The 25,418-nt window shown below is 40.3% G+C and overlaps 1 protein-coding gene across 3 annotated transcripts in view; it reads left to right on the forward strand.

The window, feature by feature from the left end:
- The window catches only part of STAM (signal transducing adaptor molecule), a 79,919-nt gene extending 68,978 nt beyond the window's left edge, over positions 1-10,941 (forward strand). For all 3 annotated transcript variants that reach the window (XM_075922466.1, XM_075922467.1, XM_075922468.1), the window contains exon 14: positions 747-10,941. In XM_075922466.1, the coding sequence (XP_075778581.1) occupies positions 747-966 (220 nt within the window). In that variant the 3' untranslated portion in view covers positions 967-10,941. The remainder of the gene's footprint in view (positions 1-746) is intronic.
- The last annotated feature ends 14,477 nt before the right edge of the window (positions 10,942-25,418 follow it).

The raw sequence follows: 25,418 nt of genomic DNA on the forward strand, positions 1-25,418 counted from the left end.
TAATAAAATGCAATTATTTACCCAATTTCCACCCATATGACAGCCCTTTTAATGAGTAATGACCGTCCAGGAATTTAACTAGTACACACACATCAGCAGAAGACCATTATATTGACTCGCTGTTGTAGAGCTTGTTCCCAGTGGAGGCCATGTTCAAAGGATCCCACCCGTGGGCCATGTGTTGAACCCTGCGTAAATCCAAATCGCAAACAAATGGCCCGTGGGACATGTGTTGAGTAGCCCTGATCTAGTGAGCAACCTGTACAGGGTCAAAAGTTTGAGCTGGACTTAAATTAACTCAAGAAAAGGTTGAGGTTTTGGCTTTCTGCAGTGACTTGGTTTTAAAGAAGGCTGGGAAAGATATCTGTCTTAAGTCATATTTTAAAGAATTTATTTTTTCCTTGCTTAAATTATTTATTGGAAGATGTGATGTGAGAAATATACATTGGTAAAGCTTGTTCATTCTTTGTATTATGTATATTAACAAAAATATTAGAAATAGTAATATGTGTTATATACAGTAGGAAATACAAGCATAGTTTTATCATCCAGAGTTAAATTTATGAATATGAAGTTTGGGAGTATGGACCTCTTCAGGAGTTTCTTTGAAACTGAGCCCAGGCGAGGTGCTTTCATGCCTATGTAATAGATCTAAAGAAATAATAAAACTTGTGTTAATTTTTCTGTCCTATTGCCTTGTTTCCTACCCTATTACTTATGCAACTTTTCATGTTCCTTTCTCTCAGTGCAATGGTCAGCTCTGTTCCTGGAAACACGTATTCCAACCAGGCTTCAGTGTACAGTCCACCTCCTGCTACTGTTGATGCTGCTTACCAGAATGCTGGAACTAGTGTGTCCCAGGTGCCAAATTATAACTTAGCATCTTCAACTCTGCCTCCACCAGCAGGCAGTCAGCAACCACCGCCGTCACAGCAACATACTTATTCTCAGAAGGCACTACTATAGGACCCAGGACTTCTAATTCTTAATCTTCTCTAACCTCTGCTAAATGCAGTTGACAATGTTATAAGCTTCTTCCTTTAATCCTTAAACATTGTTTATCCTTGGTTAATAGGAATCTACCCTGGTGAACAGGTTCAATGATTCAATTTGCACTGACTTTTTAGGATTTTTTTTTAAATTTTGCAGAGGAACAAAATACTTAGGACACTTAATTCCTTTTAAAAGGCCTAAAATTGGTACAAGATTATTTATGTCTGGTAAGATTGGCTCGTCTGTGAAAACTCAAAACCTGCAAACTTTTGTGTCATAAATGTTATGTATATAATAGTGTGTGATTGAAATAGTGGCCATTTGAAATAGCTATGGTGATCATATGAATATATTTAACACTGTTAAAATATTTTACATTACTGTTTTATTTTAATCATGAACAGATGACCATGTTTCATAGTTGTACCTACTTTTGTGAAGGATGTGATATCCTTTTGCAATGCAGAAAAAGTCTTAAATCTGCATATCATGGTTAATATTTACATGCTAAAGTCTATATGTTAATTTCCAAACGTAACTACATTTAGGTTCCATTCGTTGTAAATTGCACTTAAGCATATCATGGCTTCCTGTAGTTTGCAGACACTAGTAGCTGGCATTATCTACCAAAGTAAACTAGTTAACCTTTTAACGGTCTGGCTAGATCACCACAAATGATGATTCTGTTTTAGAATAATAATTATTTAAAACAACTATTTACAGGCTGCTAAACATATCATTGGACCATGAAACTGATTAGAATCTTAGAACATATTGTTTAAAGCATATAATGATGTACTTTTCCATTCTGGCTTTGTATAACTAGGGTTCTGAACTGTATTGTGTGTATATTGGTGAAGATTACACCAAAGACCAAGAAACTGAGTTTGGATGGGAATTAATGGAATTTTTAAACTGGAACAAAAACATGAATACACTACATTATTTATGGCTCTTGTAATTATTTAGGTCACACATGAAGAGTTGTATATAGGAATAGTCACTTGGCTGAGGAAATCTTTACTTTTATTGTAACTCTTGTGGCCTTGCTTAGCTAAATTGTTCTGTTTACTATTATTACAAAAAACACTTTAGCCTTAATCCAACATCTCTTCTTACTTTCATACATTTTAGTTGTGTGATGCCTTGTGGTTTTTTAAAATTCCTTTCTTAGTATGTATAGGTTCTCATTCATCTTATCAAGATTCTTCTATAATTTTAACCCAGTTATGATCATTTAAATATGATGTGAACTTACACAGGTTGCCCTATGTCTTACTCTTTGAGGCATGAAACTCTGTATGCCACTTATATACTCAGTGGAGGGGTAACAATAATAACACAGCATTTTAGAGAGATCTAATCAACGCATCCTGCACAAAAGTGTTTGTTTTGATTTGTAGTCTATTTCTGTTGATGCATCCTAGCATCCCATTTACCTTTTTAATTCAGCCCATTTTGTGTAGATAACTTTATAGGTCTCTCAATATAAAACCCACATTTTATTTTTGGTGAGCATAAGTGCCATAATTATTCAATTTGGTAGTATTTTCCATTTTACTGTATTGCTTCTGATGTTTCATTCATATACATGTGTAACTGCTCAGTTACCTTGACTAGCCAATAGTTTCTGAACCTGTTTGCAGTGTTCATAGCTATTTGCCATATAATTGGCTTTGCCATCATTAGAAAACAATAGTTGATACCTTGTCTGTGAATGTTGTCAACCAAATGTCTTGTGTAAATACTAAACAAGATGGGTTGAAAACTTTCCTCCAACTTACAGCATTCCAGGTTAATGATATTTTTTCAGCTAGTGAAGCTTGACTATATTTAGCTGTTTCTTGTAATTCCCTCCAACAATCTAATTATCCTCATAAGTGACAACTTCTTAGTATAACCAGTTAAGTTTGTGGAATTTAAGGAGGAACATAAAACAATGTTTTGCAATCTTGTATACCTTACAATGCTTTATTTCTTGAGGAAGACCTGTAACTAGGATTATGGGCTATCCTCTGTGCATATTGGGCAATTTATTCCAAAAGGAGAGCAATGATTTTGATGGAGAGGAGTAAAATTTCTAAACAAACAAAAAACTCCTTCCAATTCACAGTTTTTAGACCCTAATTCAGGATTATAACCTAAATGAACCTGTACTCAGAGAACCTGTGCCTAACTTTAACTATGAACATAGTCCCATTGGTTTCAGTAGAACTGCTCATGAGCTGAAAGTTAGGCACATGCTTCACTACATTCCCAAATAAGGGCCTCAGGCTTTTGTAACTACTAATAAGAAACAGTGGAATTCTCTATGGCCCAGCAAAACCAGATTTTAAAGCCTTGTGCTGAATACTGATACTGTTCTCTTCCATAAAATCTATAGTACATCTGGCATCTTTTGTCCTTTTTTCAATTTAAATTGTCTATTAGAATTTTCATACATTGGAAAATATAAACAAATTTATTCTGAAAACTTTTAGTGCAAGTCTGGGTTCAATAAAGCACAGGTGTAGTGTTATTTACCGAGCATTGAAAATCTATAATACGCATTTTACATGCTCCTATCCTCCACCCTATGTTTCATGCATATTTATTCACTTTTAAGTTTTATGTCTCAAATAGCTTTTGGCCAAGTGTGCACTTCATTTTCCTCTCCCAGCACTCCATAGTTTTGCAAAACTCTTTCCCAAAATGGGATCTGTCACTCTTTACCAGTATCTCCTTTTTGCCTCCTTAGTTCTTATCTATCTTCATTTTTTTTACTGTTAACGTCATTGTCCTTATCTAATTCCTGTAATAAGTTTTGTGAACAACTCAGAATCAAATGATTATTTAAATTGTCATAAATTTTGGTACAGATTGTGGTGCAAAACTGTGGTACAATAGATGACTGATTCAGCAGGATCCATGTCAGTCCTTACCAACATTCCTTTTACTTTATATCCCTTTTCAAGTCACTTGTAATATTCTTAAGTAGAACTCAGGCTTTTAACTTGCCTGTTGAACTTAGTAATATGCCCAAGTCCCTGGGCGCATTTGGTCGAGCTCAAACCTCTTTAAAAACATGATTGCCTGTTAAGCTCACATCATGTTTCTTATGTTTACCATTACCTTTTACTTCTGTCCACAGTGTCCTAAATTGGTTATTCTTTCTCCTCTTCAGGATAGACTTCCTCGGAGATATCAAATATCTGTAACACATTGAACACTTTTATTGTACTAACTCTTATTGAACTTCTTTTCCTTTCTTACAAATGACTTGGCCACTGCCCTCCAGTTACCGATAGTTATTTTAATATGTTCCCCCTGTGAATCCCACAATTGATACTTTGTTGCTGACATTTCTACAGAGTTCTTAACCTTCCATGCACTATATACAGAATAATTTCACATTTCTTGCTTTGTCTTACTATGTGAAATGTGAGTGAAATATGAGTCTCTAGTTTCTCTAAAAAAGTTAAAGCTGAGATTTTAAATGCCAGTGTCAGGCTGTTCTAAAGTTTGTCTCCCTCAAAAATACTATCAGCCATATTACAATGTAGAAAGCTGACTTTTGGAAATCTTGATTTCTTTGCATGTAAATTCTGAATGTAATACTAAAATGTTTTTAAAAGTCTATATCCATGAAGGACTAGAAAAACTGTTACCTGACTTCAGATAGGGTGTTGTGGTTTGCTTTTTGTGACCAACAAGAGCAAATTCTCCAAAATGATTTCTATCTCACTTCATTTTATAGACATTTTGTTCATGTCTATCGGTTCAGTGCACATAGGACAACAAAAATGGCAAAAATTATAAAGCATCCCAAGGAAATTCATTTTCCTGAAAAGAAAACCAAGGGATAGTCCAAATGAAAAGATTGCTACTCTGATGTCATGGAGGAGACTGCTACCAGAGTTTGCCACTGTCTTGCTTCAAGATTGGGGTCAGTGTGTGCCCCAGTCATACTAGCTATTGGTGCCTCTGTATATAAATGTTTAGTGTTACCAGCTAGAATATGCCTATTGTAGCAATGTACAGTATAAATATCATGTAATTAAGCCCAAATAAAGTAGAAAGGAGGCTTAGAAGACAATACGATCACTGAATGTTTTTCAGATCTCACAGCAGTGCAGAATCTTCCACAATATAGTTTTTGCAGCTGTTATCTTTTGATTTCTGAAATGAAAATGAGTTGGGGTCACCAGAACTTCAGAGAAGCCTATTGGTCATTGCAAATATTTCAACTTATTTGCAAAATATAGAATTCTGCTTATATTGAGAATTGTCTTTGATCATCTGACTGAGATTGGCCCAGGGTTCTCAGATTTCATCCAGGTGGTAGAAATGTTGCTTTTAGGCTGGAGTGCTGATATCTTATTCTCCAGCCTAAAATCAATGTCCCTACCAGAATGTTTAAATAATCAAGTTTCTTTTAAATTCGTTTGATGTTAACTATTTTTGCTTAGCTTTCAAATATTTCTGTGTAATCTCCACTTGTATCCATTTTAAACTCCTCTCCCAGTCTGCTGGAATTTACAGGCAGATGATGATAGCCATATGTGTTACAGGAGCTATCTGGCTTCAGTGTGGTACTTAACTTCAGAGGAAGCAGCATGTGTCCATTTTTAGGAGCAGAGAGAGAAAATATCTCCTTTAAATTTTCCTGGAGCTTTATTTCATTGGTTTTTTTACACCTTATGCTAATTTTGCTATGAATAGCAGTAGGCAGACTCATCTTATCTGTTAAGATAAGACTCATCTTACTGTTGTTCGGTTGTAATACAATTGACTAATTTCACAGTAGAGTTGTCCCATTTGCCCCATTAAAAATACTGATCACTCCGACATGTATACTATTAAGTACAATGTTCAGTCAGATGTGAAAAAATGCCTTGATATTTGAGTTTCTTTATTATATGAAAAAAACACTGGAAAATGTTTTTAAAAGTTCATTGATATATTAGGCTCTTTTTGTGTCTGAGAAACATTCACCTGGCTGCAATGGGAAAATATATAGCTGCAGGTCCAAACCTCATTTTCTTGCTGCTGCCTCAGCCTGAAGGTGGCAGGAGACTTCTTTTCTAGTCCTCTCTCCTACATGTACTTCTGGAAAGCTGTATTATTTGTGTCTCTTAGAAATGAGACTGCTAAAGTCTGTCTTTGTTTTAATAGAGTATATGCAGTAGCCAAGAACTCTTTTATTTTTGAAATTCCATTTTATGTTGGCATATGATACATACTTGAATTGCACTGTTGTAGAAGAGTGTGATTTAGTTAACACTATTTGTAAAAAATGTTAATTGTTTTTGGTATGAATGCAGAATATTAAAGTTGAAGCATTTAGTACATTATGTTGCAAAGTTATTTTATGCATTTCATCGTTTTAAATGATCAAGAAAGAAATACTTTGACATAAACTAAATGGGTTTTGTGGAAACACACGAACATACATTTCCAAACTCATTTTTTTTATTTTTCATATAGTTAAAAATAGTGTTGTTACACTACATTTTCTAGCTGTGGTCAGAGTCCCTGAGTTAAAGTTCAAGTAACTCATTGTACACTGTTACCATTTTTCAAGAATGCTACATACTATTTTCATATAAGGCATATACAGTCTAAATATTTTATAGCGATAAAGTGCAAATAAAAGTCACTATCTTTCTGGACATTCTGTTCATACCACACATCATGTACAAGTCAGTAACCCGCAGCTTGAAAACGAGAAATGTTTTTGTGCCTATATTCATGTGAAACTTTTTTGAAAACAAAAACATTTCTGGAAATATAGGAGTGAGTGTCAGGAATGTTCATAACAAGCAAAATGTGATAGAAATATGGTTTTGTGCTTTTTGCTTCCAGGTCGCTGGAAGGGTGTTGGTGTGTTTACATTATGCTTTCTTGCCAAACATTTGTCATGTTATTCTTAGGTGAGCTTCATCTGTAGTAGTCATGGTCATACCCTGTATTCATATTGCTTCAGGCACATTGATGTTTTCTGAGCATAATCTAATATTGCTCAGAGCAGGCCCACATAACTCAATACTTAAAATGCTTCAGTGGGCTAGTGCATTGTCTGCACTAGCATTCCCTCCAGTGCTGCCAAAATAGTAAATTATTATTAAAGATATAAACCTAATGTAGGAAAGGTTATTTTGATTCTAGCTTAGGATGGCAATAACCCACAGTAGTTCACAATTTAGAGGCTGTGCATTCTATGTGAAGTGAGTTGGTAAGTCCAATTTGTAATGGACAGATGTCTACATTATCACATAAAACACTGTCACACTTGATGTTAACGTTGACCCCTCTTGGTAGTCTTGGTAAAGATAGTAAATTTGAAAGAGTTTCTAAACTTCATGCCTTAAGCCAGTCTAACTGTTGGGAGAACAGGGAGAGATCTAGTGCGGGTAATATTCTGCATCTGCCTACTCCAGGTGTCTTACAGGTGCTTCAGAAGAAAGGTGTAAGTGGCCATTATTGGAGACAGGATGGGCTAAATGGGCCTTGGGTCTAATCCAGTCTGATGATTCCTTTGTTCCTAGAGATGCTATGAATTTAATTGACATAGAGTGAATACAAGTTGTGATGGCTAAGAGTGCATTCAGTGACTAAAGGGTTAAACTCAAATAGCTAGCAGGGGTGTTGGGAGAGCCAATGGGAAAGACTGTTGAAATTTGAATTGTATATAGCTAGCTAGCTGCTTCTTCTTTTGAATTCTAAGTTAAGGACTGGAGGAACAACGTGCAGTATTTAGTACTACTATGCCACCAGGCATGGAAGTGGACTGAACCATGAAGGGATCATGATTGCATAAGGGAAAATGTATGTTTAGTTGCAGTCAGGGTATTTTTCTTTGTTTTGGTTAAACTCTGTGTAAAATCCATGTGCTCTATCTTCCTCCACTCTCCTTATTTAAGCTATAGCCCAGAGATACTATGCTCTGTGTTTTAATTTGGTTTTCGCAGTTGCTCTGTAAGACTCAGCAACCAAATATGCTTTATTAAGGATATCTTTTTTGTTTTTGGCTAATAAAATAATCTTTTTTAAGGCAATGATTTGATTCTTGACTCTTAGAAGGTAGCATGTCTATGTGTGTGCCTGCCTTTCCTGAGTGGTCAGCTATCAAAGACATGGTTTGTTTTCTTTTGTTTCTCTTTTCAAGCTCTCGTGGCAGAAGAGCTTTAGGTACCCTCAGGGAAGGAATTGAAGTGTTCCTTCCTAGGGTTTTTTAGGATTCTTTAAAAATCATTTGTTGGTGGCAGCCTATCTTCTAGAGCGAGTGCTATGACTCTGGGGAGGTTTTTTTTTTGTTTGTTTGTTTGTTTTCTAAACAGATCCCATACAGACAAAGTATTAAAGGTCTTTTGTGGGTCCCCACCTTCTGCACTCAGAGTGCCAGAGTGAGGTACAGCTCTGACATGGTGGCCAGAGCAGTGTGATCATTTTGAACAAGGAACACAAACCTCAGGATTTTAAAAGGATACTTTTCTCTCTCTTTTGATGTTTGGAAGTTTGGGGACTTCTTTTTCCTCCTTTCTCTGCCTGAGCAGGAAGAGGCATACAGAAGGTTAAATTTGCAGAGCCAGAGAGTCCAAACCAAACAGTTGTTTTTGGTTTTTTGTTTAGCTTTCAGGACAACTGGATAGCTAGGCTAGGCTAGAGCAGAGAAGCAGCCCTGTGAATGCGTTTGTGGTCGGACAGAGTAGGCCCAAAGCAACCAACTCTTCCTAAGTGACACCCAGGTGAAAACAGCATCAGACCAAGGCAAGATCACTGTCTTCAGGGTGGGAGAGTGCCCTCGCCTCTGGGCGAGATGGAGTTCTTACTGCAGATGAAGGACAGAGAAGTGGAAATGAGGTAATTAGAAGCCAAGGAGAGGGAGAAGCAAAAGCATTTGGAGGCAGAAGTGGAGATAAAGCAGTTAGAAGTTGAACTGGAGAAAGCTAGGAAACTGGGTGCTCCAACTTCACCGACTAACCACCCTGCTCCAACTAATGCTCCCCAGCCCAGGAAATACCCAGTGTACTGGGTAGGAGATGATGTAGAAGCCTTTTTAGAAAGTTTTAAAAGAGTTTGTCTTGGGTATAGCATCTCCAAAAAATGGTATGTGGTGGAGCTGAGGTTACAGCTCAGTGGACCCCTAACACAAGTGGCAGTTGAAATGTCTAGGGAAAACATGAATGACTATGAACTTTTTAAACAAAAGGCCAGACTTAAGACGGGTCTCATGCTGAACATGCCTATCGCTGCTTCAGAGCCGTAAGATAGAAATCGGGTATGGCACTGCCCCACTACGCCTATGAGATTAAAAAGAGCAGTGAGGCCTGGATATTAGGAGTAGGTGCTCACGCTAGGGAAGTAGTTGTTTTCCTGGTACAAATGGAATAGTTCCCAGAGGACCTTCCTATAGAGCTCCAGAGATGCATATGAGATGGGAACTGTAAAGACATAACCGAGGCAGGAGATAATAGAACCAGGTGGATGGAGGTGACTAAGGAAAACAAAACTTAGAGCCACTCAAGGGAGTATCAGAAGGGGTGCCTGCACAAGAAGCACTGCAACCCAACACAATGCACTAGCCGAGAGCAGATCGCAGCCCGCAGAGATATCCACATCACCTGCATCACTTCCAGAACTAGACAACACAAGTATACAACCCAGCAGGGAGCTGATGTCTCCAGCATAAAGGGAGCGATTCCAAACAGAGCAGGAAGCAGACAAGAACCTAAAGGGAGTTTGGATGGCAGCTCAGAGTGAGCCCCTCAGCTCTTCTAACAGGTCTTGGTTTGTGGTAGAAAGAGGACTTTTATACAAAGAAACTCTTTCTGGTGGGCACAAGTAGGACTGGCATCCTCAGAGATAGATGGTAGTTCCAACTAAGTAAAGGGAAAAGCTCTTGAGCTTAGCCCACAATCATCCTAGTGGCCCTGCTGGAGTAAACCGAATCAAAGACTGATTGGAAAAGTCATTCCACTGGGAGGGGATGGGCAAGGATCTGTCTAGTTATGTATGGTCTTGAAAGCTGCCACTGGGTGGGAAAACCCCAAGGCTGGATAAAGGCACCTCTCCACTCCTTACAATAGAGGTTCCATTCCAGCATGTGGCTGTAGATATTCTGGGTCCTTTTCCTAAAAAGACACCCAGAGAAAAACAATATTTACTGAGGTTTATGGATTTTACCACCTGATGGCATGAAGCAGTAGCTCTAGGGAACACCACAGCCAAGAGCTTGTGCCAGGCACTAACAGTTATTTTTTGTCAAGGTCGGTTGGCCCTCCGAGATCCTTAGGGACTCAGGAGCTAACTTCCGGGCAGGAAACATGGAACTTCTTTTGGAAGCTCATAGGGTGAACCACTTGGTTGCCACCCCTTACCACCACCAGACAAATGGCATCATGCAGAGTTTTAATGGAACTTTGGGAGCTATGATATGCAAATTCATAAATGAACATTTCAGTGATTGGGACCTGGTGTTGCAGCAGTAACTGTTTGCCTCCAGAGATGTACCCCATCCCAGTGTGGGATTCTCTCCCTTTGAACTTGTTTATGGCCATGAGGTTAAGTGGCCATTGCAATTAGTGAAACAGCAGTGGGAGGAGGTACCCCTTCCCCAGGAACTAACATTGTGGATTTTGTAGGCAACTTGCAAAGGTTCTTCAGTTTACAGCCCATGAGAGAGACGACGCTGAGTGGCCTGAAGGAGCCTACTACAATGGGAAGAGCAAAGGTAGTGTCGAAGAGGTAACCCCTTCCATGAGCCTCGACCGTGAGCAGTGACAGCAGAGACAGGACCTGTGCACCGATGTTTTCAGAGACCTCAAGACAGCTACAATCCAGAGATATTATGTTCTTTGTGTGTTAATTTGTTTTTCTCAGTTGATCTGTAACACCAACCAGCCAAGTATGCTTTATTAAGGATATCTATTTTGTTTTTTGTTAATAAAATTATCTGTTCCAGGGCAATGATTTGATTCTTTTGTCCTGGAAGGTAACAGATCTCTGTGTGTGCGCCTGCCTAACCTGAGAGGTCATCTATCAAAGACAGTTTGTTTTCTGTGATTTTTTGTTTTTGTTTTTGTCAAGCTCTCTTGTGGCAGAAGAGTTTGGGGTACCACTGGGGAAGGAATACAAGTGTACCTTTCTGGTCTTTTTTTGGGGTTCTTTAAAAGTCACAGATGCCCCAGAGGTAGAGAACAGAACAGGTAATCATCACATGATCTCTCTTCTGTCATCCTTTTCCAGCATCTGACAAGCAGAAGCTAGAGCCACTGTTCTTATACACCCTGGCTAATAGCCACTGATGGACCTAACCTCAATGAATTTGTCTAGTGCCTTTTTGAACCCCGTTTAAATTTCTGGTCTTTACAACATCTGGCAATGAGTTTCACAGGTTGCTTATGCACTGCGTGAAGAAAATTTTTCTTTTGTTTGTTTTAAGCCTGCTACCTATGAATTTCATTTGGTGATCCCTAGTTCTATTGTGATAGGAACAAGTCAATAACTTTTCTTTATTCACCTTCTCCATAGTGTCATGATTTTATAGATTTCTATCATATCCCCCTGTTCTAAGTTGAAAAGTCAGTTTTTTTTAATCTCTTTTCATATGGGACCTCTTCCAACCTTAATAATTTTTGTTGCCCTTTTCTGAACCTTTTCCAATGCTAAGATATCTCAAAGATAAGGCAACCATGTCTGTATTCAGTACTCAAGATGTGTACTATGGTTTTATGTAGAGGCAATAAGATATTCTCTCTTATTCCCTATCCGTTTTTAATGATGCTTAACATTCTGTTTACTTTTTTGACTGTTGTTGCACATTGAGTTAATGTTTTCAGAGAACGATCCACAATCACTTCAAGATTTCTCTTGAGTAGTTATAGCTAAGTTAGTCCCCATTATATTGTATGTAAAATTGGGATTATTTTTTCAATGTGCATTACTTTACATTTATCAACATTCAATGTCATTTGCCGTTTTGTTGCCCAAACACTTAGTTTAGTGAGATCTTTTTGAAGCTCTTCACAGTCCACTTTGGTCTTAACCAAAGTGGTCATCTGCAAATTTTGCCACCTCACTTTTTATGCCTTTCTCCAGATCATTTATAAATAGGTTGAAGAGGATTGGTCTCAGTACGGACCCTTGGGGGCCCCCACTAGTTACCTCTCTCCATTCTGGAAACTTTCTATTCATTCCTACCCTTTGTTTCCTATCTTTTAACTAGTTATCAATCTAGGAGAAGACTTTCCCTCTTATCCTATGGGCACTTAAGAGCCTTTGGTGAAGGACCTTGTCAAATGCTTTCTGGAAATCTAAGTATACTATATCCACTGGATGCCCCTTGTCCACGTGTTTGCTGACCCCCACAAAGAACTCTAACAGATTAGTAAGGCATGATTCTCTTTACAGAAGGCATGCTGACTTCCCCCAACAAATTTTGTTCATCTCTGTGTCTGACAATTTTATTCTTTAGTATAGTTTCAACTAATTTGCCCGGTACTGATGTTAGACTTACTGGTCTGTAATTGCCAGGATCCCTCCTAGAGCACTTTTAAAATATTGGCATCATGTTATCTATCTTCCAGTCATTAGGCACAGATGCTGATTTAAAGGATAGGTTACAAACCACAGTTAATAGTTCCACAATTTCACATTTGAGTTTTCAGAACTCTTGGGTGAATGTCATCTGGTCCCTGTGACTTGTTACTGTTCAGTTTATCAATTTGTTCCAAAACCTCTTCTAATGACACCTCAATGTAGGAAAATTCCTCAAATGTGTCATCTAAAAATAATAGCTCATGTTTGGGAATCTCCCCAATATCCTCAGCTGTGAAGACCAAAGCAAAGAATTCATTTAGTTTCTGCTAAATGACTTGATCATCTTTGAGTGCTCCTTTAACATCTTGATTGTCCAAGGGACCCACTAGTTGTTTAGCAGGCTTCCTGCTTCTGATGTACTTAAAAAAACATTTTGCTATTGCTTTTTGAGTTTTTGGCTAGCTGTTCTTCAAACTCCTTTTTGGCTTTTCATATTATATTTTTACACTTAATTTGACAGTTTGTCAAACATCAAATTTTCCTCACTAGGGTTTGACTTCCACTTTTTAAACAATGCCTTTTTATCTCTCACTACTTTTTTTATTCTGTGGTTAAGCAACGGTGGTACTTTTTTTGGTTCTTTTACTATGTTTTTTTAAATTTGGGGTATACATTTAAGTTGGGCCCCTAGTATGGTGTCTTTGAAAAGTTTTCATGCAGCTTGCAGGGATTTTACTTTTGTCTCTGTACCTTTTAATTTCTGTTTAACTAACCTCATTTTTGTATAGTTCCCCTTTCTGAAATTAAATGCCACTATCTGAGCAGCAGCCACTGTCAGTGGGGGTCCTAGTGGGGGAGCTGCCTCGCCCTTGTGGACAGGAGCTGCCGCCACCAAGCATCTCTTGTTCGTGGTGCTCTGGGTCACCGTGGACAGGGTCTGCTGGATACAGCACAAGCAAGGACCGAGCAGTCCCAACTCATACCAGTCCAGAACTGCTGTGTCTCTGCATTTTAAATGTAGTAAGAGCCTGGCACTCTTACTATGTTTAAAATGCAGCGCCACAGCAGTTCAGAGCTGGTACAAGTCGGGACTGCTCAGTCCCAGCTTGAGCTGGCTCTGGGAGCTACATCCACTGCGGCTCTGCAGTGATCCCCTTATTGACTAATCATGTAGTTGATACAAATTGTATCAACTACACAATTAGCCAAATAATTGCTCTTTAACATCGTTAGCCTGGAGCAATGGGTGGTCCCCCCATGACTTCTCCCCAGTGACAGTCAACCAGGGAGTTGTAAGGCATAAGCCAGGAAGAGATCATGGGCCTTGGGTTTTTTGGTGTTTTGTCTGTGACCTGTCCGTGACTTTTACTAAACCCACCTTTGATTAAATCATAGTCTTAATAATAGTTGCCCTCAAGAAGGCTCAGATTTGTAATGCATATTTTGTTTCAGTATTCAATCCCACAGGACTGGAGAAGGGTATGCATAGTGCCTAGATTTAAAGAAGAGGTGCAAAGAGGACAGTCTTACTCAGATACCTAGAAAGAAATTGGAACAAATTATTAAACAATTAAATTGGAAGCACCTTGAGTAGGGGTGGGCAATAAATTTTGAGTGGGGGCCACTTCAGAAATTTTTAAGTGGTCCCCAGGCTGCCCCAGAAGGGCAGGTCCAGGACACTTCCTGCTTCCCCACCCACTGACCCTGATTAGATGTCTTTGTGTTATGCTATACAAAGTACGCAAGATCTTTTATAGGGGAGAAGTCAATACGCTGCATTTATTGAGAATACAACAGTTAGCATATGCTTTTCTCACACACACACACACACACACACTCTCTCACTCATTCTCATTCTCACTCACACAGAGTCCTGCCAGTCAATGTTATAGTTACCAGGCCAGAGTCTGGATCAATCTAGTGGCCGGCCAGATCAATCACAGAGAGGGAGCCAGGCTCTATCAGTCGCGATGCTCCTGGAATTAGTGGCAAGACGAACCCAAAGTTCCATGGCAAGCACCCTGCTTTTATAATCCCTTCCTCTGTTGAAGTTTATGGATTTTGTTGTGTCAGTCTGTGTCCAGTGTGTTATCTTTTGATGTTGACCTCGAGAAGCTCATCCTGTACTCAGTTGTCTTTTAGGGTGCCAGCTTTTTACCTTCAGAGTCGTCAATCTGCCAATCTTTGACCATGGGTACGCACTGATGGTGGTTCTGATACTGATGAGTCTGTGTTCACCTGCATTACCCCTCCTTTCTTGGTCATCTGGCTCTGAGGATGACCTTCACACCTTATCTGAGCAGCAGCTGGTGATTGACTTTAAGTACTGAGCCCCTTGCAAGGTGGGAGGAGACTTTGTATGCTCTCCACCCCCCAGGCTAATCAGAGCTTGGGGGCTGAGGGTATGTGCCAAGTCTCATCCAACCCTGTCAGGAGCACATGCTGCTTCTCATCACCATGCAATCCTGGCAGGATGTGGGCAGGGCCAGAAGGAGACTTTTCACACTCCCTCCGCCCCCAGTGGCAGGGCCTCTGTGGGCTGGATCAACTCGTTTGGCAGGTCGGATCCAGCCCACAGAGGCCCTTTTGCCCACCCCCAACCTTGAGGATGATAGTGAAGTGACTGTCTAGGAAGGAGTACTCCAGGAAGGGATCTAGGGATCATAGTGGACCACAAGCTAAATATGAGTCAACAGTGTGACAATATTGCTAATAAAAAAAACTTGATTCTGGGATGTATTAACAGGAATGCTGTGAGCAAGACCCGAGAAGTCATTCTTCCACTCTACTCTGAGCTGATTAGGCCTCAACTACAGTATTGTGTTCAGTTCTGGGTACCACATTTCAAGAAAAATGTGGAGAAATCAGAGAAGGTCAAGAAGGTTCAAAAATGATTAAAGGTCTAGAAAACACAAGGGAAGACTGAAAGAAATGGATTTGTTTAGTTTGGAAAAGAGAAGACTAAGAGGAGTCATGATTGCAGCTTTCAAGTACCTAAAGAATGTTAAAGGAAGAGAGAAAAAAATTATTCTCCTTAACCTCTGAGGCAAGAAGGGCAAGAAACAATGGGTTTAAAATGCAGCAAGGGAAGTTTAGGTTGACTATTGGGAAAAACTTCCTGTCGGGGTGGTTAAACACTAGAATAAATTGCCTACGGTGATTGTGGAATTTCCATCACTGGAAATATTTAAGAGCAGGTTAGACAGACATCTATCATAGATGATCCAGATCAGGCTTGGGAAAACACGGCTTGTGGCCAGATCTGGCCCATCAAGCCATCAAATCTGGTCCTCATAGTCAGTGGGGAGCCCCAAGCAGGCTCCTCTGCTTGCCCTGCAACCCTGCGTGCCGTGCAGAATAGGGGCTGCTGGGCTCTGTTTCTGTTTTAAAAACTGGAGAGGAGGGGAGAAGTTTCAGGAGCCACCCCACCCTAAGCACAATCCCTTTGGCCAGTTTCTGGCCAGAAACCAGCCAATGGGAGCTGCTTATTGGAATAACAGGCAGCCAAGAAGAACCATGCCTCCTCTCCTCAGCTCAGTTATTCACCAAAACGTGTGGCCAGGCAAGTAGACAGGCAGGCTGGCTGGGAAACGGTTTAAACTCTGCAAGCCTTAGCTCTGCAGGCCGGCAAGCTGGTTTGGCTTCTGGCTGGAAAGTCTCCTGACCAGAGCCTGCCTCTGGCACCCCAGCTCCTCCCTTCTCCAACCCACTCAACCCTAAACCCTCTGTCCCCCTTTTTGCATCCATACCCGCTCCCAAATTTCACACCCCAATCTCCTGCCCCAGATCACAATCTCCTACCCTAGGTCACATCCCAAAACCTTGCACTCCAGTCACCTGACCTAGGTCACAGCCAAGTCCTTCACCCAAACTCCCTCCCAGACTCCAGTCTCCCTCCTGCACCCCAATACCTTAGCCCAAGCTCCCCTCTGCATCCAACCTCCAACCCAGATTCTGCATCTCCTCCATTAATATGGAAGAGTGCGGCACTCGACTACTTTCCAAAATTTTGGAGTGCCCCATCAAAAATTACTGCCTTCTCCTGATCTAGATGATGCTTGGTCCTGCTGTGAGTGCAGGGGACTGCGCTTGATTACCTCTCAAGCAGTGTTCCCTCTAAGACTTTCCATCCACGAACAGAGTAAGTTTTGTCTTGTGCACCAACAATGAGCTCTCATGCACTTGTTTGGATGTGGGCCACTGTGACACCCATCAGTGGTGCTGCTCTCCAAGAGACTCCTCACGTAGTGCCCTCCCCCCACTTTGTGGGGAGAAGGTGAGCTTTGCAGTCTGTGTGCAGGGCAGGGACTGCCCCAGGCTGTTCCTCATGGGTCTTGCTGTGAGTCCCCATCTGGGGTGGAGGGAAGCTGCTGCCAGAGCCCAGGGTTTTCAAGGAGTGAGGTGCTGCGGGTGAGGCAGTGTCATGTAGGGAGCAGGGGTGGCAAACAGAGGGTTGGGGGCAGGAAGCTCTGAGAGTCAAAAGAAAGGTGGAGGCAGGAGAGATCCAGGAGGCCCCAGCCCCATGAGCAGCAGCACCACTGCCCAGCTCCAGCTTTGGACAGCCACCATGCAGCCTGCCCAGGGAGTAGTCAGGAAGCCACTTTGCAATCAGGATCACAGAGCCAGTCCTGGGGAAGGACTGGAGCTAGGGATGTAAAACAGTAGTTAAATAGTAAAAGAGTAGTTGAACCTGCTACCTCTTAATTTCTTTGGGTGTCCCTGGTTCTCGTTATGTGAAGGCGTAAATAGCATTTTGTGGTGCACTTTCTCCATTCCAGTCATGATTTTATTGCTCTCTTGGCTGTCTTTTTTTTTTTCCAGGCTGACAAGTCCCAGTCTTCCTTCCTGTTCTGTATCATTAATCATTTTTGTTGTCCTTGTCTGTACCTTTTCCAATTCTAGACTCAGATAAGATCCGGTAAGCCTAGGCTTTTGATTAAACTAACCAGGAAGTTGTGGGTGGGCCACCAGAGGCTCCTCTGTAGCCAAAACAGAACCTTTCCTATTTGGAGATGCCTCATTGGTAGCCTTAAGTATTGCTAAAACAAAGGATATTAGCTTCATAAGACTGACCATATTAGGTCTCCAGATACTTAATGATGCTCTGTCTCCCACCCCTTCCCTTTTTCTCTCTCTCCCCCCTCCCCTTCCCTTCTCCTCTCCTTTTTATTTTGAGTTTTCATATCCCAAATGCGTAACTCTGGGTTTTGCCCACAAAAGCTCACGATACCATCTACATGTTTTGTTAATCTATAAAGTGCTACCAGACCATTTGTTGTTTTTTTCTGTAACAGACTATGTTGGCTACCCCCTGAAGCTCATATTAGGTCAGACCATTGATCCATCTAACCCAGTAATCTGTCTTCCAACAGTGGCCAATGCCAGATACTTCAGAGGTAATGATTAGAACTGACAATCAAATGATCTCCACCCTCTGTCATTGGCTCCCAGTATCTGGCAATTAGAGGCGAGAGACTCTCAGACCATGGGGTTCCATTCTGACTATCTTGGCTAATAGCCATTGCTGGAACAATCCTCCATGAACTTATCTAGTTCTTTTTTTAAAACCTAGTTATAGGTTGGTCTTCACAACATCTCCTGGCAACGAGATTCATTGGTTGACTGTTCATTGTGGGAAGTACTTCCTTTTGTTTGTTTAAAACCTACTCTCTCCTAATTTCTTTGGGTGTCCCTGGTTCTCGTTATGTGAAGGCGTAGATAGCATTTTGTGGTGCACTTTCTCCATTTCATTCATGATTTTATTGCTCTCTTGGTTGTCTTTTTTTTCCATGCTGACAAGTCCCCGTCTTCCTTCCTGTTCTGTATCATTAATCATTTTTGTTGTCCTTGTCTGTACCTTTTCCAATTCTAGACTCAAATGATCTGCCTAATGCCTCCAAAATGGCCACTTGGCTACATACTCAGTAGACACAAATAAGGCCATAAACAATGTAGAATTCGAGTCCCACAACTACCCAAGTAGATTCCTCAAGATAGTTTCTTTTTACCACGATCAAACTGGCATGGGAGTTGCATCATACATTGAGCCTTTTCCTTAGGAACCTGAGATGCAGTCAGCAAAAGCTCATGCCGCATTCCTCTGCATAAAATCTGCCACTGTGAACTGCTGCAGCTTACTTCAGCAGCTTCAGACTTTTTCCATCCTCTTTCTGCCTGCACAGGTCCTGCCTGCCACCCTGGATCACCTGCTGCAGACACAGCTGCTGGTTTTATAGAGGCAGCACCACAACCACTTTGAAGTCTCACTGGGGATGTGCCAAGATTTTAGCTGATAAGTCCTTCACCAACTGCTGCATTTTTTCCAGCAGCAGGGAGGAGGAGGAAGCAGGCAGCCATGTGCCTCTGGTGCCATGCTTAGTGAATCTCATAACACATGATGGTATCCTGTTGAAGCAGCAATTTGCAGGGTCTGAGCAGCCAGCTTCATAGGAGGCAGTGTCATCCTCTGCTTGGAACTGTTACTTTGACATGATCTCACTTCATTTTACAAACCACGCCAACCAGAAGACAGGCATGCATGCTCCCAGATGCCAGCTTCCATCTTCCTGATGTTGGAAAAATCTCAGTCTGGGGCTAATTTTACCATTTCTGTGAAAGCATGATGTTTCTCAGGGCCTCAATCACAAGTACTCTTTCACACACACAAAGTGTTACAGTAGATCTTTGAAAACTATGCATCTCATTTAAAGAGTGCATTAAAAAGCAAATAAAACTACAGTATTTGTTAATAATGGTCCAAACTCCCTAATTTATTGTATTACTACAATGTTTGGGATCATGACTGTTACATATAATTATGTATTTGCTCCTTTTAAATGTAAGTTTAACACTTTGAGTCCAGAGGTGCTTGTCTGACAGCAGAGACTGTCATGGCTTGCATTCTCTGCATGCACTCATTTGTAGTGTAAGAAGCCCAATTCAGGAGCTGATGAGTTGCTGAGCTGATTGCATTAATCTCTGCATTTTGCAGCATTATCCAGATCCCTCCCTCACTTCTGCATGCTGCCCACAGTTTTGTGTTTCAAACAACTTGGTGTTTCTGGGGATGTATTACTTGTGTTATGTTAGTAATTACTGTATCTGGTGAAGAGGAAGGGTTGTCAGAGGTTGATGGTTCTGCATTTTATGGTGCAGATTAATGAATGTTCAGTAGTTTTAGTAGGGTGGTCTAGTTAAGGCACTAGCCTGGAAACCAGGCAATCTCAGTTTAATTTCAGGCTCTGACATAAGTTTCTTGTGTGGGAGAGTCAGTGGACCTTTTATATCTTTTTTTTCATACACAAAAATGGGGGTAATTAGAGTATAAGTTGTTTAAGTTCTTTGTTATCCCCTAAGGAAAGACAGGCTAAATATGTGAAAAGCAGAAACATTTTATTTTCATTCTTTAAGAGCCTCACCATGCCAATACAATGCTGAAGTCATTGCAAACTCAGGCATTTTAAAAGCAGCAATTGAGTTAGGAACAGCATGTTTTTTTTCTTAATCAGTATTTGGTTCATTTGTCAAAGGAGAGAGGTGGGAGATGAATTCAAAAGTTTAAAGATCTTGAGGGGTGCCCCAGGAAATATTAATTTGAATATATTATACATTGGAAACTAATTTGTGCTGGAATTGCTTTTATCATCTCAGGTGGAGTTGGCTCCTTAATCATAGGTTACTCTCTGCTAAGTGAAGCTTTGATTATATTTTTAGAGAAGGATACCCATATATCATCATTTTAATAATTGGTTTGCACAAGAAATGGCTTTCCTGCCCATGGAAAAAAAAAGTGGTTATTTCCAAAGATACTCAACAAATTAGTGATAGACAGAAGAGGTGATGAATTCAAGCAGTCCTGAATTCAAGTTGTCAATTTCACTGGTCCATCAGCTGATATAAACCAAAATATGTGACACACGCTACATCACTCTAACTATACTGACGTAAACCCTACTCCTTTCATGGAGTTGGAGCTATGTCACTGTAGTACGGCACTTACATCTGTGGGACAAGGCTGTAGTATAAACACTGATCTAATTAGGTCAGCATAGGCTGCCTTGCATTGACCTAGCTGAGTGGTGAATACCAGGCCTCAGTTAAAGTCAGTGCAGCAGAGTAGAAGATCTGGCCCAAAGAAATTTAGTTTGTGAAACAAAAATGTCTGAGGTTCTTTTTTGGTCACAAATTAGTAGTGGCTGCTTATGGTACAGTATAGGTGTGTCTTCAGTAACATATCCAAAAAGCCCTTACTTTAGGGTTACCATATTTTAACTGTCAAAAAAGAGGACACTTCTGAGAGCTGTATCTACCAACTCACGTTGCATGAATGTGGTATACCGTGTGTGTGTGTGTGTGTGTGTGTGTGTGTGTGTGTGTGTGTGCGCGCGTACGCACACCAACTCACGTTGCATGAATACATTATATAGTGTGTGTGTGTATATTATATAGTATAACGCATTCATGCAACGTGAGTTGGGGTGTGTGTGTGTGTGTTTGTGCGCACACACACACACACACACACACACACACTCGGTATACCACATTCATGTGAGTTGGCAGATTCTGATACAGATACGTTCCCTCTCAGGAGTGTCCTCTTTTTTGAAAGTTCAAATATGGTAACCCTATTACTGATTTCATACAGCAGGGTTTCTCATCAGTTGTAGCCCCTACTGATCCTCCACAGCTCCCTGGAAAACGTTCTGCATCTGATATACGCAGATCTTGGATTCCCTTCCATGGTCACTGTTACTACATCGACTCCTCGGCCATGGGAAGTTGGCCCCAGTCTTCCATAGAATGTTTTCGACTAGGTGAGTGTCCTCTTATTAGGATCTAACAGTTTGCGTTAATTGTGCGTGGTCTGTGCTTGCATATTGGAAAATGCGTCTCCCCACTGAGTGATTGCTGCATAAATGCTTTTCATCTCTTTGCTTAAGTCCGAGGCATCTGAACTATTTTCCCTTTCAGATTTTATGTATGTTCTGAATGTTGTTTTTATAAATATTTCCAAGGAATTCCTGTTGTGGTTCTAGTTCTGTTTTGACATCTTGCTTTTAGAAAATGTTTTAAGTATTTAGTTTTGTGATGGAAAAACAGCTAAATAAATAACAGTGGTGAGGGCTATGTTCTCCTTGTGCACTGATCAGGTACAGACTGGATGGAATGAGTCTCTAGCCATTTCACTGCTCACCCTTCCTTCCCCCACCCCAAAAAAAGTGGCACCTATGATACTGGCAGTCTTTGTTTATTCAAGCCAGGGCATTTCAGTTGAAACTGCAAATCAGAGAGTGGGCATCTGGTGGCCTGTGGTACAATCAGGCCTGCTGATGGGGAGGGGGGGCAAAGAGGGCAATTGCCCCAGGGCCCTGTGATTCAAAGGAACTCAGGGCTCCAGCTACTACTGCAGCAGTGGTGGTGGCTGGAGCCCCAGGCCCCTTTCAATTGCAGCTGGAGCACTCCTCTGTGCATTTTTGAGGGCTGGAGAAGAGGAGCATGCTGCAGTCTGGGCAGTGCTAAGAGCTGATTGGCCAGTGCCTCGCCCCTTCCTTCCAGGGCACAGAGCTGCACCCTCCCAAACACAGAGACCTTGCCCCACATGTCTTACCTAAAATGTCTTTTCTTCCAAATTTCATAAATTTTTGGAAAAGGGTATGGTAGGTTTCCCGGAATTGTTCATAAATGAATTCTGGCCCAATCCAGTACCCAGTCCTTTGAGTAAAAAGTCTGTGCAGGAGCCAGGGCAAGTGCGTGAAGGAACAACTCATTGCCCTCCTCCTTTCTCCTGGATCTGCCATCATACCTCCTCTCAGTCCCAGTTCTCCTCCAGCTCCTCATCAAATCTCAATCTCTCACACATGCTGGCTCATAGCCATCCTTTCCCTTCCTGTATACCTCTTTACCTCCAAGTCCCAGTCCCCACCTGGCAGCTTTTATTCCCAGTCTTTGCCAGCAGACCTTGTCTCCAGGCTTGTCTACACTATAGCTTAAATCAGTGTAAGTTATGTTGCTCAGGGGTGTGAAAAGCCACCCCCACCTACGTGACATAAGTTACATCAACTGAGGGTATGTCTACACTGCATTCCTCATTCGAGAGAGGAATGCAAATGCAGCTGAGTGAAATTTCAAATGAAGTGCAAATATGAATTTCCCATGCTTCATCTGCATAATCGTGTCCGGGTGCTATTTTGAAATACCCTATTCTGGAAAAAAAATGCAGTCTAGATGCGGTTATTTCGAAAGAAAACCCTTCTTTTGAAATTACCCTTAAACCTCATTTTATAAAGCTCTTGATATCATCTATATGTTTTGTTAGTCTATTTTTTGTTTTTTAAGTTTTTCCTGTTACAGACTAACTCAGCTACCCCTCTGAAGCTTTTAATTTTCCAGTGTAGACCAGGCCTAAGACCAGGCCTAAGATGGGTTTACCATTCAACAAGTAGTTAGGAATGAAGCTCATACAAATTGTAGATCTGACCCTGGGAAGGTAGTGAGCGTTTCCTGGGAAGTTCTGGTCACCTTCAATTCCTAGTGACTCTTGAGCAGCAACAAATGCAATGCATTTATATAATAGGCAAAACAAAAATAAAAAAGGCAAATTAGCTATTAGAGCTGTGCAAATAGTCTTCTGGCAATTATGATTTAAAAAAAATTGGCATTGAATCAAAAATTAAATTTTTTGAAATTCATAGAGAATCAAAAAGTTAGGTGAATTAAACTTCCTTTTCAACCTGAAACACAATGTCTTGATTTGCTTTTGAATCTTTAAAAAAAATTTAAAATACAGGAAATTTCCAAAGAAAAATAATCTTGACTAAAACGAATTAAAATGTTAAAAAGAAATGTTTTGATGGTTTTGGAATTTTAGATTTTATTTCAACTGAAACAATTCAGAAAAATCTACATTAACTTGCAATATGTTTTGGTCTTTCCAAATCTGCATTTTCTTCAAAAAATCATCTCATCCACTATAAATTAATGATAGCCAATGTTGGCTATGTAGAAACTGCTGTTTGTGGATATTTCATGCATTTAAAATGATACAGATTATAGAGAAGTAGAGATAGAGAGAAAAAATGATTGAAATTCAGAATTTCTGTTCTGCAGGAAATTCCAACATTTTGAATGTTTATTGTTCCAAATTGTAATGAAAGTTTGAAAATTCAAAATTTCACGTGAAATGACATTTCACAAAAATCTTGTTTTGAAAATTCTGAAATGACCTTATCAAAATGAAACATTTCAATAATATTTAGCTGACAAATGTCAGTGAGTACATTCCTGCATTTAATCAAATCCATATTTTCCAAGAGAAATGTTCTGTCACAAAATTTCCAGCCAGTTTTGAGCTGAGTGTTCCGGGGTTCTCTAAGTAAGACACTTAATCTGGCATTATCTGTTAAGCTGATGTAACTGCAATGGTAAATGAATTCCACTGAAACCTGAGACACCATTTTCCTCAAAAATACTCCTGACAGTATTTTGTGTCCCCGCAGGGGCACAAAATTCATATATCCCACATTTTTCTGTGCCCCATGAAGAAAAAAAATCTGTCAGGGGACATGCATCTCTTACCCCTACAGTCCAGGCAATGTGTGTCTGGAACAGCTTCAGAGACAGAGAAGCGGGGGCTGGACACATGTGCTTGCATAGAATCACAGAATACTAGGACTGGAAGGGACCTCGAGAGGTCATCAAGTCCAATCCCCTGCCCTCACAGCAGGACCAAACACCATCTAGATCATCCCTGACAGGTGTCTGTCCAATCTGTTCTTAAGTATCTCCAGTGATGGAGATTCCACAACCTCTTTAGGCATGACTGATTAGTCAAGGTAGGGGGATTGGGCATACATGTATGCCAATGAGTGAGAGAGAGAGGGACCAAGTCTGTCTGTCTGTCTCTCTCTCAAGACTGAAACTCACTACAGTGGAAGGGTAGGGCTTTTGAGGCAGTCTAGAAGCAGAAATGTACCTGACTGGATAATAAGGTTGTTAATTTTCCTGTTCATAACTATTGTTCTTGCATTCAGTCAGTTACCCTAGAAGCATAAAAACTGAAAAATATAAGGTCCCTATATTGCCAGAGTGGTGTAAATGAGACTATGCCAGTAAGAGACTCCTTAGCTAGGAAGATCAATGTGCGCGTTCTCATTTTTTTTTTCCTGTGCCAATGTGGCACAATGCAGATAGATTACAGATCAGGATTTATTTTACTTACCTGTTTAAAAAAACAACAACCACCTTACAGGCAATTAAAACATTGACCAATCAGTCAAAAAATGTCAAGGCAACAAGAACCAAGCACTTTCCAAAGTACTCTGCCAGGTTGAGGATAATATTATGGCTTTCATTCATAAATGTCTGTGCAATTTAAAATGACCTTCTACTTCTTGCTGTTTGGTGTTCCGTAATGTAATTTAAACAAAAGTCCAGGATTATAAATGGCATACAGGGTATTGATTAACAAGTGTTTGAAACTTAACTTTCATATCTTTAGGAAATGCTGAATACATATTGCAACTTTTTTTCTGTAGTATAGTTTAAATAAATGACCAAATAATTGAAACTAGTGTGATTATATTTCATTATTTTGACACAGTATGCAAAGTTTTGCAGAATTTTGATTTTTTTTTTTTTTTTTTTTTGCACAGAATCCCCCCATACTAATACACTTGTCTGTGCTTCAAATACAGTGAAAAGTCTTCGCATTGCTGGTATTTAATTTAAACACCTATAATGAAAGCAAGGTTTTTCCTTTTTCAAAATAGTTTTCTTAGTATTGTTTAATACAATCCCTTGAGAGATGAAAGTGAAATCTGTTTCCTAACCCAAGTAAATGTCATCTATCACACGTAGATACAATGGATTGTTAAACAGCTGCTCATCATGAGCATGAAGTTGCTGCC

The sequence above is a fragment of the Pelodiscus sinensis genome, chromosome 2 (assembly GCF_049634645.1).
Source record: "Pelodiscus sinensis isolate JC-2024 chromosome 2, ASM4963464v1, whole genome shotgun sequence".
In the NCBI taxonomy this organism is placed as follows: Eukaryota; Metazoa; Chordata; order Testudines; family Trionychidae; genus Pelodiscus; species Pelodiscus sinensis.